Source organism: Onychostoma macrolepis, chromosome 19 (assembly GCF_012432095.1).
Source record: "Onychostoma macrolepis isolate SWU-2019 chromosome 19, ASM1243209v1, whole genome shotgun sequence".
Classification (NCBI taxonomy): domain Eukaryota; kingdom Metazoa; phylum Chordata; class Actinopteri; order Cypriniformes; family Cyprinidae; genus Onychostoma; species Onychostoma macrolepis.
In genome coordinates, this window is record NC_081173.1 from 30,253,616 (window position 1) to 30,267,119 (window position 13,504).

At 36.4% G+C, this 13,504-nt stretch overlaps 1 protein-coding gene across 3 annotated transcripts in view; it reads right to left on the reverse strand.

The window, feature by feature from the left end:
• Nucleotides 1-1,805: 1,805 nt before the first annotated feature.
• Nucleotides 1,806-13,504, reverse strand: part of LOC131526287 (histone deacetylase 9-B) — a 36,219-nt gene continuing 24,520 nt past the window's right edge. For all 3 annotated transcript variants that reach the window (XM_058754508.1, XM_058754507.1, XM_058754509.1), the window contains 4 exons: nt 11,487-11,609; nt 9,732-9,882; nt 8,659-8,876; nt 1,806-5,451 (listed from right to left, as the gene is read on the reverse strand). In XM_058754508.1, the coding sequence (XP_058610491.1) occupies nt 5,113-5,451; nt 8,659-8,876; nt 9,732-9,882; nt 11,487-11,609 (831 nt within the window). In that variant the 3' untranslated portion in view covers nt 1,806-5,112. The remainder of the gene's footprint in view (nt 5,452-8,658; nt 8,877-9,731; nt 9,883-11,486; nt 11,610-13,504) is intronic.

The window sequence follows — 13,504 nt, forward strand, 5'->3', positions numbered from 1 at the left end:
TTTCTAATAATTGCTCCCACAGTTGATTTCTTCACACCAAGCTGCTTACCTATTGCAGATTCAGTCTTCCCAGCCTGGTGCAGGTCTACAATTTTGTTTCTGGTGTCCTTTGACAGCTCTTTGGTCTTGGCCATGGTGGAGTTTGGAGTTGGACTGTTTGAGGTTGTGGACAGGTGTCTTTTATACTGATAACGAGTTCAAACAGATGCCATTAATACAGGTAACGAGTGGAGGACAGAGGAGCCTCTTAAAGAAGAAGTTACAGGTCTGTGAGAGCCAAAAATCTTGCTTGTTTGTAGGTGACCAAATACTTATTTTACCGAGGAATTTACCAATTAATTCTTTAAAAATCCTACAATGTGATTTTCTGGATTTTTTTTTCTCATTTTGTCTCTCATAGTTGAGGTATACCTATGATGAAAATTACAGGCCTCTCTCATCTTTTTAAGTGGGAGAACTTGCACAATTGGTGGCTGACTAAATACTTTTTTGCCCCACTGTATTCTGATAAACCGTGTTTTGGCTTTGCAAGCTAAGTGCTATCAACAGCATAATCGATTGATTAATCAGAAAATATTTTTAAAAAGGGAAAAAGTAACAAGTGCTGTTTAGTTTCAGTAAAAATACAACTATTACAGTAATGCACTTACACTGAATGAAAACTGGCTTTGAAACCATTTTCACTCAGAAATTTTACAAATAATTACATAGAAATGGCAAGTAGCACATTGAATTAAATGTGAAATTTTGAGGTAGAAAGACTGAAGTAGTATTTTCTTGTAAAACATACTTTTTTCATATTTACAACTTTGAAAAATTCTTTTTGAGAGTGTACAACAATAGCAAACGGGACCGTGCACGTGAAGCTCATATTTTTGTTAAAGCACATGAAAAAAATTTGCTATTCCCTGGTCCAAATACCATTCTAGATGAATGAGTTCTAGTTTTAAGCACATATTTTGAATGCAATTTTCTGGTTACTAAGCAATAATAAATGCAGAATGTTTGAAAACAATTTGTAGGCTGCATTTATTTGATCAAAAATACAGTAAAAAAAAAAAAAAAAAAAACGGTAAAATTGCAAAATATTTTTACCATGTAAAGTATTCATTTTCTATGTTAAAATGTAATTTATTTCTGTGATGCGCAGCTGGATTTTCAGCATCATTACTCCAGTCTTCAGTGTCACATGATCCTTCAGTAATCATGCTAATATGCTGATTTGCTGCTCAAGAAACATTTCTGCTTATTATCAATGTTGAAAACAGATTTGCTGCTTCGTATTTTGAAAACTGGGATACATTTTATTTGTCAGGATTCACAGTTCAAAAGAACAGACTTCATTGAAATATAAATCTTTAGTAATAATATAAATGTTTTATAACTGTCACTTTTAATCAATTTAATGCATCCTTGCTGAATGAAAGTATTAATTTCCGTAAGCAAGGTATTGTATATTATGCCATAAATGCTGTCAGTAGAGCTGAACATGTATTGATCCGTTAGAAATGCCGAGTCTCCATAGAGGTCTGTGATGTGATGGCCGTATATCTGCATCAGACACATTCCCTTGATAGCAGCCAGAAGATCACAGGTTCTCTTAAGCACACTTCAAAGGGTTAACCTGATCCCACAGCTCTGCCCGAGCACAAGAGGTTAACGTAACGCTCCCTCAACATCAGCCTGAGACGTGAGGAGCTGTGGGAAAAAATGCGAGATAAAGACAGCGAGGTCAAAGCGAGAGATCGCAGTCCTGTTCGCTCGGAATTACCTTCAATAATGAGACGAGTCTGAGGAGGTTTAGAGAAGTTTTACAAACAACTTTTATTTTAAAACTATAATGTCAACGTAAACATGACCTTTGACCCAAGGTTTTTCATGCAGTTATTGTTTCAATCTAGCATAACAGTGGATAATAAACGTTATTTACAGAGCAGTGAAGTAAAAACAGGCTCTTGTTGTACTTTTATGGCCATATGATTAAGAATCCGTCAATCATCCGTTTCATTAGTGTGATTAGTGACGGCGATTCATTCATCTGTGCATCTGTACATCTCACAGGCCTTCAACACAGTGTATGATCACAAAATGATATTGCAAATTCACAAAACTTTATACATCTCTGTGCTGGCCTCATCGTGAACTGTGAAAATCTTCAACTTTAGATGTTATAAACATGAAATATCAGTGTTTTTTTTCTACAGAGATCACATGGAGAAAATGTTTCAGCATTGACACCATTGGCGATTCACAGCAATTGTACTGATTCTGTTCACTAACTAATGAGACATAAAACACATCTAAACCACAACACTGACTGATCTGAATCACTGAATCGTGAATCCGACATTGACTGATTGACTGAATCGTGTGAATCTAACAATGAGTGAATCACTGAATCATGTGAATCCAACATTGATTGAATCACTGAACCATGTGAATCAAACATTGACTGAATCACTGAATCATGTGAATCACTGACTGTCCGGACTGCACACAGCACAAACACAGACCCCATCTTGTAAACAAACACTGAAAACCCAAGGCCGGATTCATGAAAGAGTCTTAAGAAAAAAAAATCTCTGTAACTACTATTTTCTTCTTATTTTCAAACTTAAGAACATTCTGAAGAAATGTTTTGGGAATACAAAATATTCATAACTTTATTCTTATCTTTTTACTCAAGTTTTTGCTAAAGACAAAACTTAGAAGAATTTGATTTCCTGGAAAGAATGTCCTTAAAAATCATCACAACTTCATAACGTCACGATAACTTGTCTTAAATTAAAAAACGTAACACGATTAATTCATTTATTGGCTTCCTCCAAATATATATATATATATATATATATATATATATATATATATATATATATATATAAACTCGCTACTATTACTAGAGATCAGAGGTATTATAGATAAATATAACTAAAACTGCAAAAAGAGTAATAAATAAAATAAAATAAAAAACGGTACTTGAAATGATGAATACGTTAACTGAAATAAAATAAAATATAAAATAAACTCAAACTTTTTTTCAGCAAGTTTCCAAGGCAACATTTCTGGTAAACTGAAATAAAAATTAATAAAAACTTAATAAAAGATTAATGAAAGACACTTTAACAAATCCGAAAACGAATAAAAATGACAAAATAAAACACAAACAAAATTACTAAAACTTCAATTAAAATTAAAATAACAACAAAATACAAAAATAACAACAAAATAACTAAATATTAACAAAAAATTTAAATAAAATTTTAGTGCTACTAAAATAACACCAATGATTGATAAACAGTGGTTGGTTATTATAATTATACATGAAGTTAATTTTTGCTTAATTTGAAATTGAGTTACAACCCCTCAAATCGAGTTAAAAGGGAAATCATTTTTAATTTTATAATTACGGCAATTTAATTTATAATTTTCAGCAGCTTCATCACATAGAGTATGAGACATATATATTTGATTTATTTGAGTTCTCGTACATATATCAGAGAACCTTTCAAGAACTGCACTTAGGAACATTCTTACAAACTTTTAGAGTTCATCTTAAGGAATTTCTTGACTTATTTCTTAAGAAGATTTTGGTGAATCCGGCCTCTGGATGACAGCAGGGCATAGCAATCATTGCCTTTTAGTGATAAATCCCATCTCTTCTATGTTAATGTGAGTTTTTGTCTGTGATCGTAAATAGAAATGAGTGACCTAACAGTTTTCATTGAAACAACAAGTGTTTTCAGCAATTGTAGGTACGTCACTAAATTGCATTGTGTTTACATTGACATTGGTCATTGGTTGACCACCAGAAACAAGACAAATAACAGCAATAGTTTCACGACAAGGGCGTTGTTTAGCATCATTTCCGACAGACAGCAGAAAAGCTCGCTAGCATCATTTCCTCTGGTCACATGAAAAGCAGCTGCTGCGCTACTGTTGGTGTAATGTGGGGGGTAAAATGAAGCTCTGTGGTCATCGCTTTTCTTTATTTAGCTTCACACACAACAACAACAACAACCGAGAGGGGAGATCGCAGAAGAGACAGAGGTCAGAGGTCACAGACAGTGTCACACTAACAGGGCTGAGGACGGACACAATACAGACAAGCACATGTCCGCTCTCATACCTGCCCACTTTCTCTTTCCTTTCAGCATTTCACTTAACTTTCATCCTTTCTTACCACTCGCTGTCTCGCTTTCTTCGGTTGAACCTCAAATAAATGTCCAGGTCACATTTCACTCACGTTTGACTTTATTTTGCTTAAAGTAAATGGAACTTCTTAGGTAAGATTTAAGATTAGTTTTGCATTGCGATGACAATCACACATGCCTTTCCCTCCAAATCTTAATGTTATATTATTTGTAGGATTTTTGCACAGTGGCAATATTTGTTCTAAATATCTGACGTGAATTTATTAAATAAAATTAAAAAAGTAATGAAAATTTAGTTTCTTTTTTTTTCTTTTTTTTTTTTTACACTGTATTACAGTAATTCTTGACCACATTTTTAAGCATTGTAATGGATCTGAACATTTTTCTTTCAAGTTTTTTAATGTTATATTATTTGTAGGATTTATTGTACAATGGCAGCATTTGTTCTAAATATTTGACTTTGATTAATGCTTAAACAAATTCAGTATTTTTTTTTTACTGTATTACAGTAAATTACAGTCTTACCACTTTGATTTCATTTTCTTTTTTAAATTCGTAATGCAAAATTAATATTATATTCTGTGTGGCATTTTTGCACCATGATTAATTTATGCTTAAATAAAATAAAATTTTGTATTTATTTTTACTGTATTACAGTAATGTCTCAGTATTGTAATGAATCTGAGCATTTTGCTTTCAAGTTAAAAACTGTATAATAATCATTTTAATTAAGAATATTAAAAAAAAAAAATTCCCAATGCAAAAAACTGTAAAGCTATATTTTCTTTAAGCAAAAATATTTTGTAATGTTTTATACATTTTTTTTATAATATTTTATTAAAAACAAAATAAATTTATTTATTCATTTATTTAAATAAATAAAATATGACCTGAACATTTTTTGACATATTTTGTGAGATTCAGCCCTTCCTTCTTTGCTTTCCTCATTTCTTTCTCTTTTTCAAACATCAGTTTCCGTCATGCTTTCCAGACAGTGTTCGGCGTTGCTTGGCTTCATCTGCGCTGAACTCTGCTCCTGTTCTTCACCTGTATGTCTCCATGTGTCCTGCTCTCTCACGTCCCAGCTCTCTCGCTCTCTCTCTCCATCCTCAGGCTCAGTTTTGAGGCAGATGACTCTGGCGAGGGCGGCCGCGGGTTCGCTCGGAGAGTTTCTGAAGCTGCGGCTGCGTATGACTCCAGCAGGGGGCGACGTGATCTCCGCAGACGCTCCCTCTTCCTCCTCCTCCTCCTCCAGATGGGTGCTGGGATTCCTCAGCTGCTCGATGGACTGAGACAGGACCTACAGAACAAACACCAGAGAGAAAAGTAAGCTGTTATATCATTTGTATCATCATGGCTGATTTGATACATCACTCGCAAAGCTCCATGGGACAGGTAGTTCAGTGCATTAAATACACATATGACTTTATTAATTAATTTATCTTTTAGATTTTCGGACTTTTTGAAACCTAATTGGTTTGTTTGTTTGGTTCATATGGAGAAAATGATTTTGAAAAGTAATTTTGGCCATCACAATTGCGCTGTATTGTTATTCCAGCATTGACTGCATTAATAAATGTCAAAATTAAATAAAAGTGACACATTAACATGATCCTTCGGAATTGATAATAATAACAATAACAATAATAACACACACACACACACACACACACACACACACACAAACATGTATATATATATGTGAATAATTATTATTAATATTAATCATATTATTTTATCCTTAATTATTATTTATTTTAATGATACTATTACTGTAATTCTACTTTTGTCATTTATTTATAAAGTTTGTTAAATTTACTTATTTAATTAAATTTTTTCTAAATATCTGCCTTTAATTTATGCTTAAAAAACAAATTCATTCATTTTTCACTGTATTACAGTAAGTAACTGTCTCCCAACTAATTATTTTAAATATGAATAATTATTATATTATTTCATTATAATTATATTATTTAGTAATAATTTTAATGAAGGATTAAAAATAATTATCACAATGCAAAAAAAGTTTTAAAGCTATATTATTTTTTAAGAAAAGCAAACATTTATGAATGAATGAACATATATGGACACATAAGTAATTCTGTCAATTATTTATAAAGTTTGTTAAACTTATTTGATTTGATTTATTTATTTAAAATTTGATGTATTTGTTTGGGAAAGTACTTCTGGAGCTATAAACAGTATGTTTCACTATTGCGCTCTATTTTTATTTCAGAGTTCAGTTATGTGTCGTTATTAATTAGAAGTGACACATTAACATGGTCTTTCATTGTTTTTGGGATCTTCTTGTAAAAGTGGCTCATTAAATCTGTCTCTCTCCTGAACACGCTGCCGCTCTGGCCTCAGTCCTCCAGTAAACGGGTCAAATAATACCAAGCCCAAAAAACAGCAGCTGTAAAAGGTCTGCGTGAAATAAAGAGTGGGTACATTTATATATGCGGATACATGTGTGTGTTAAAGTGCCGCCAGCGTCAGCCTGCAAAATCCTTTACTAGACCTTCAGGAAATGAAAAAGAGAGATGAAATGAATGAAAAAGAGAGAGGGAAAAGTAATACTGAATAGTGGAAGAAAACAAAGTGTTATTAGGAGGAAAAAACTGGGTGTATGGGGCATTGAATGAAAAATAAAGTTACTGCCCAGTTTTGATTTAGTAATGAAAACGACAATTTTCCTAAATTAAATTGTAAAATTTCAAATATGTCTAAATGTTAAACGAGTTAAAAGCAGCTGCAGTAAAACATCCTGCTGGGATTTACTCACTTCCTCTCCTTGTATTAAATCACTTCCTGTCTCAACGAGGCATCAGTCAGATCAGTTTACACCATCATTTAAGAGAAAACCCCTTAAAAACTCCTATGAGGACCACAGACACACTGCAGGATACACAGGTTACACACAGCACACACACACACACACACACACACACACTGTGGAATCTGGTGAAAACACTGCAGTTCTTCAGCACTTCTGAAAGGCACATCTATGTGCTTCAATCCATCGATCATCATATCATCGCTCTGACACTCTCCTTCCCTGCGTCCAGTGTGAATTATACGAATATATCCAGTCTTCATGTTTTAAAAATTTCTATTTGTAATTTTTAGACACAGTCTGTTGAAGTTGGCTCATGTGACCTAAATTGTATTTTGTGGCGGTTAAGAAACTCTCTTAAAAACATTAGAAACAAAAGGCTAAAGTCTTTTTATGGTATATTTCAGATACGTACAGTAAATCTATAACACAATGTTAAATCAGGATGGTCCTTTTGTTTTGATGACATACCATCCATTAAATGATCCTAACGCTCTATGCTTTCATTGTTTTTGAAAATGCAGTTTCTCATGTAATATGTGATGTTTTAGTGCTTTTTAAGACCCAAACTCTTTTAAAAGCCCCAGTAAAACATCCTGCTGGGAATGGAATGAAATTAAATGAAATAAAATAAAATAAATTTTGGCTTAAAGAAAATAAAGCCTTAAGATTTTTTTCATGATTCTTAATTCAAATTTTTAAAAAACTTAAAAAACAAAATGTTCATACTCATTACAATACTAAGAAACTGGAAGGGAATTACTATAGTATTTTATTTTATTTTATATTTCCTGTACATTTTTGACCTCAAGTGTAATGAGATCCTTCTTTAAGGGGTCATCGGATGCAAAATTCACTTTTACATGTTGTTTGAACATAAATGTGTGTTGGCAGTGTGTGTACACGACCACCCTATAATGATAAAATCCACCCAATGCTTTTTTAAATCCCCAATAATAATGATCACTATCTCAGATCAGGCTGTTCTCAGATTCTTGGCAGAGTGACGTAGTTCTGCAAAGGCAGAAGTGAGCTGTCATCAGTCTGCCAGTGTTTCGACGGCGGAGCAGCTGTAGATAAGAATGGCTCCTAAGTGACTGAGGTGTTTTGTTGTTGGATGTAATAATGAACATAGCAGTCATCATTTACTCCTGACATCTGAGCCGCTGAAGACGCAGTGGATTAACGTTTTGTTTTTGAAGGGAATGCATCCCCCGATCGACCTAAACAAGAATCATTCGTGATCCAGCTTCACCTACAGAAGAAGTGAGTATAAGGTTTTTTATGAATCTTTGCAAATTGCCTTTCCTAATAACGTGCTAGTTAGCAAGTTCCGCGGCTAAAGTAAACAGCCTCAGAGAACTGCTCATCACGGTGGGGTGAGCAGAGCTCATTAACATTTAAAGGAACATGCACCGAAACGGCTTGCTGTGAACAGAGCTGTTTTTGAGAAGGTAAAAAGGGTGTTGTTTTACACTACCATTGAGAAATTTTAACCAAAGAATGTCATAGACTTTTCATTAAGACCCTAAAGAATCATATCAACTTGTGAAAAATAAGCATCCGATGACCCCTTTAAATAAAGACCCAATCTTTTGTTTTCTCTTCTCATTCGGGGGTTGCATCACAGAATGCTTGGTGGAGCTGTGTGTTAGATGAGTGAGGTGAGGTTACCTGGCTGATGTGGATGTGCTGGTGAAGCTGTTTCTGTTTCTCCATGAAGTTGTGGTGCTGTTGCTGCAGCACGAGCTGAGCCAGAGTGCTTTGCGGCAGCGGCGCCGACTGCGTCCGGTTCAGGGGTCGGTGCCGTGGTAACCTGGTGCGGGAACTCACTGACGGACGCTCCTTCATCAGCAGAGGAGATGAGGAGAGCACAGGAACACTACCTGTGACTGAGAGAGAGAGAGACATATGAATTACATATCAGAGATGCGTAAAAATAAAATTAAAAGAAAGAAATTAAATTTAAATTAAATTAAATTTAAAAAGTACATTAAATATATATTTTTTATTTTAGTCCAAATGTTAAATGTGTTAAAAGCACATTATGTTATTTTAGAATATGAATATATATATATATATAATTATATATATAATATTATAATAATAAATCATAATTATTAATAATAATATATTATTAATAATATTATATTTCATGTTTCCTAATTATGGTTTGCTTTATTGTATTTTAATGTTACTATTACAGTAATGCTACTTCTGTCTGTCAAATCTTTATTTTATTTTATTTTTATTTCATTGTTAGCAATTCACTCCACCATTTCAGTTTTACCGTGTACTGATTATTTGTTTTATTTTCATTAAATGCAGTTAAGATGCTAATCATTTAAATTACAAATCTATATAAAATCATACAGCACACTAAACTGAAATTTAGATCCAGTCTGTGAAAGAATATGTTATGAAAAGGAAAGTTAATTTATTTATTGTTAATTATTGTTCATTGATTTGGAAAGACCAGCAGGTCTGCTGCAGTATAATAAATAATAATATTCAGTATAATTATATAACAATAATATAAATCATAAATCTATTATTAATTAAATAATATATTCAGAATTATTATTCATATATTGTTACTTCATTTAATGTTTATTTTATTTCAAATAAAGAATGTTTTTTATGATTTTAGTTTTAGTTAACAATAGCAACTCTGGTCTGATGTTGCGTCTGTTTCGCTGATCTCTGTCACTTTAAGAGAGCGTGCACTTCCTGTGCGCTCTGCTCACCAGGTGACATGATCCTCTGCTGTCTCTGCTCCTTCAGCAGGAGGTGTTGCAGGAGCGCCTGCTGTCCGTTGCTCACTTTAGCCTCCATCGAGACGGGAGACGCGGCGGCCGCGAGACCTTCTGAACTCCGATCCTTCAGCGCCGTCCCCGTCTGAAAGAGACAGATCACACAAACACTATTAATATTCAACGTTTTCCTATTTTTGCATTTAGACACAAATTTCCACTCAAGCATGAGCGAGACTTGCATAACACCAGCATATGAAATATTAATAACTGTGCTTTTTTAAAACACATCCAGTCAGCGTTTGCGTCCGGCATCGTCCATAATTTGCACATTATTATCGAGCCGCGTTTAGAGCTCCCTAGTGAGTCATTCAGCTATTTTAAAATGTGAAAGTGTTGAAAGTATTCGGTAAGAGTGATCCGTGTTTTGATTTTCTGGCATGTTACGCGCTTTCCTGACAGCATTTCTTTAAGATTTTAACAGCCCGTGATGAACGAGATGCTAAACTCACGCCTTGAAACCCTAAACCGAGGGCCTGTTTATCTAAGGGCTAAAGATCCCGCGGGTCAGAGGTCACGAGCCCTATTAATCCACACAAGCACTCAGTGAAAGCAGAAAATGAGACGTGCTCCTAAACCCTCCGCAAACAGCAGCTCATCTCTGTGAAAACACGGCTCATCTCTGCTCTCTATAAAGAGAATCGTCTCAGCGCTGTCTCCTAACACGCACAGCACATTCCTCATACAGTATTTTGTGCTTTCACCACAAATAGATGCGACTCCGTGTCTCACTGTCTCCTAAAAATACCATGCTTTTTCTGCAGGATCTATTCATATCTGTTGCGCAGCAGAAGGAGTACCGGCGATGCTGCTTTTGTCTTTAGGCCTCGTATTTCTCAGAGGTTGCTCTTTCAAAGCTCATGAGACCTTGTTTCAGATTTTTCTCCTCTTGAACGAGCTGAAAGTTGTCACACAGTAAGACTATAGAGTTATATACTGAACGCGGAAAGCAACAGGGTACAGTATTTGATGAAAAATGTCTGCGCTCAAAGTGAGATCTCTGACTTTTCATTGCATACTTGTGTATCTTGTGAACTCAGAGTGCAGTTTGAGATATTAGATGCATCATTTGCGTACTTATGCACTATTCTGTGCCATTTTGTATTATAAATAGTGATTAGTGTGTTCACACTGAAATTTCCAACAAGAACTCAAGTATCAAGCTTGTCTCCGATTTTTCTCCAAACTGAATGAGACAGTAAGGGTCTAGAAAAATGCTCTTCAGAAACCTACGGGTGACGTCACCGACGCGACGTCCATGTTTTATACAGTTTATGTTCGAATTCCACTCATAGCGGGTTGAGTAGAATCGGAGGGGTTACATTGGTGCCGTGACCCAGATGGGAGTGAGGTTTAGGGGGGTGAGTGTAGGAAGCCAGCTAGTAGGAGCTGTGCCGCGGTCTTTAGTGTCCTCATTAGCATGCCCGCCTCCCATGCTATAAATGCCGGTTAAAATGCCGCTCACTGCGGGTCACATAGAATCGAAGGGGTTAGCTGGGGTTGGCCCAGTTGTAGGCGACATTAGACGACAAAACAGTCGGCATTCGTCGCCGCTAGTTGTTTGATCCTGCCTTGGTGTGTCCCAGCCGTGATGTAGTTCAGAACCACATTATATAAGACAAGCATTTCAAGGTCTTTGTTTTTGCGTCCATGTAGAGTTTGATGTGTCTGTGATGGACAGGAACTTACGCAGATGTGTGCATGAGCAGGGTGCAGAGCCAGCGTGAGGTTTGGCAGAGAGGGGGACGTGTAGAGATTCAACAGGGACATGGACCCATCCGTCTGTAGGATGCCCCCCTGAGACAGACAGCGCTGGAGGACAGACAGACAGAAAACATTACATCAGCTCTTACATAACGCAGCCGAACACAAACACAGCACCAACATTACAGCATGAGATCGAGAACATCTGAAGAAGGAGAACCAGCAGATCTCCTATATCAATGACGTAACCTCACGTAAGCATTCGGAGGGACAGATTTAGATATTGACATATGAACTTACACACTGCAGCAGTCAATTCGTGTATCTCTGTGTGTGTGTGTGTGTGTGTGTGTGTGTGCATGCTTTATCTAGGCGTGATGTGACAAAATCACAGCCAGAATGCATTTTAGAATTTATTAAAGTGTAAAATTATAAGGAATGGAATTTTGAACCAATGAGATTTTCACTTTAGCCCTTTAGTGCTTGATGGTTTCTAGAGTATTTCTATGCAGTTGCAAGGATGTTCTAGGTTGGCTAGCATATTGTAAATGTTTTAGTGTGTTGCTATGCAGTTAGGATAGTTGCTAGGGTGTTCTGAAAGTTCTCTAGTGGTTGGTAGGTGGTTGCTAGGGTGTTGCGAACAATTTTTAGTGCTTGGGTGTTCTGAATGTTCTCTGGTTTTTGCTAGGGTGTTACCAGATAGTTTTTATAGTGTTGCTAGTGTGTTGCTAGGTGGTTGTTATAGTGTTATATGTGGCTGCTAGAGAACTGTGAGAGATTTTGTGTGTTGCTGGGTGGTTGCTAGGGTGTTATGAATGTTTGCCAGTGGTTGTTAGGGTGTTGCCAGGTGGTTGCTATAGTCTTCTATTTGGTTGTTAGGATGTAAATGTTTTTTTTGCGTTGCTGTGTAGTTCTGGGTGGTTGGTAGGGTGTTGCCAGGTGAATGTTATAGTGTTTTATTTGGTTGCTAAGGTGTTACCAGGTGGTTGTTATAGTGTTCTATTGGCTGCTAGGATGTTGTGACCATAGACATGTATAGACGCCCCATTTGACCGCCATCTTGGAACGGTCAATTTGACGTCATTCACTATACTATGAGTTTGCAGACCATCGGCTATGCAGGATTGTGGCAAATTCAAATATTCATTGGTTACTATGGTGAATGACGTCAAGTTGACCATTACAATATGGCAGACGGCTTACGTATAGCGGCCCATAGAAACAGTCGTTAATGAGGCATCTACATATCTATGGTTGTGACTGGTTCTTCTGTGTAGTTCTGGGTGGTTGCTAGGGTATACTGAATGCTTGCCAGTCGTTACTAGGTTATTGCCAGGTGGTTATTATTGTGTTTTACTGGCTGTTAGGATGCTGTGAATAATTTTTTTGTGTTGCTATGTAGTTCTGGGTGGTTGCTAGTGTGCTCTGAATGTTCTCTAGGGGTTGCTAGGGTGTTGCCAGGTGGTTGTTATGTGGCTGCTAAAGTGTTGTCAGTGGTTTTCTATTGTGTTGCTGTTCTGTCTCATAGTAGTTGCTCTGTGGTTTCTAGGGTATTGTGAATGGTTTTCGTGCTATGCAGTTCTGTATGGTTCCTAGGGTGTTCTGAATGTTCTCCACTAGCTGTCAGGTGATTTCTAGAGTGTTTTGGGTAGCTGTTCTGCACCATGTCAGTCAACATCAGTTAACGGTGTGAGTGTTAATCATATGATGTCATCTTTAGGTCATAGTTTTGAAGCTCATGAAGCAGTGAAGTCTCCCGCTGTAGGGCTGTGAGGATGAACTCAGTCGGCTTTGTGCCTACAGGAGGAGAGGAGAGGAGCGTTCTGGCCCGCAGCCTATGAGGAAATGCTTGGGCAGAACTTCACAGGAGAAACAAAGCTCACCATCCCAGAGCCCCTCACCCCCTTCCCCTGCCTCCAGCACAGCCAAAACCACAGCGGAAAAGAGCTGTCACAGTTAGTTCAGCACAGCACCGCCGTACACACACACACACACACACCTCA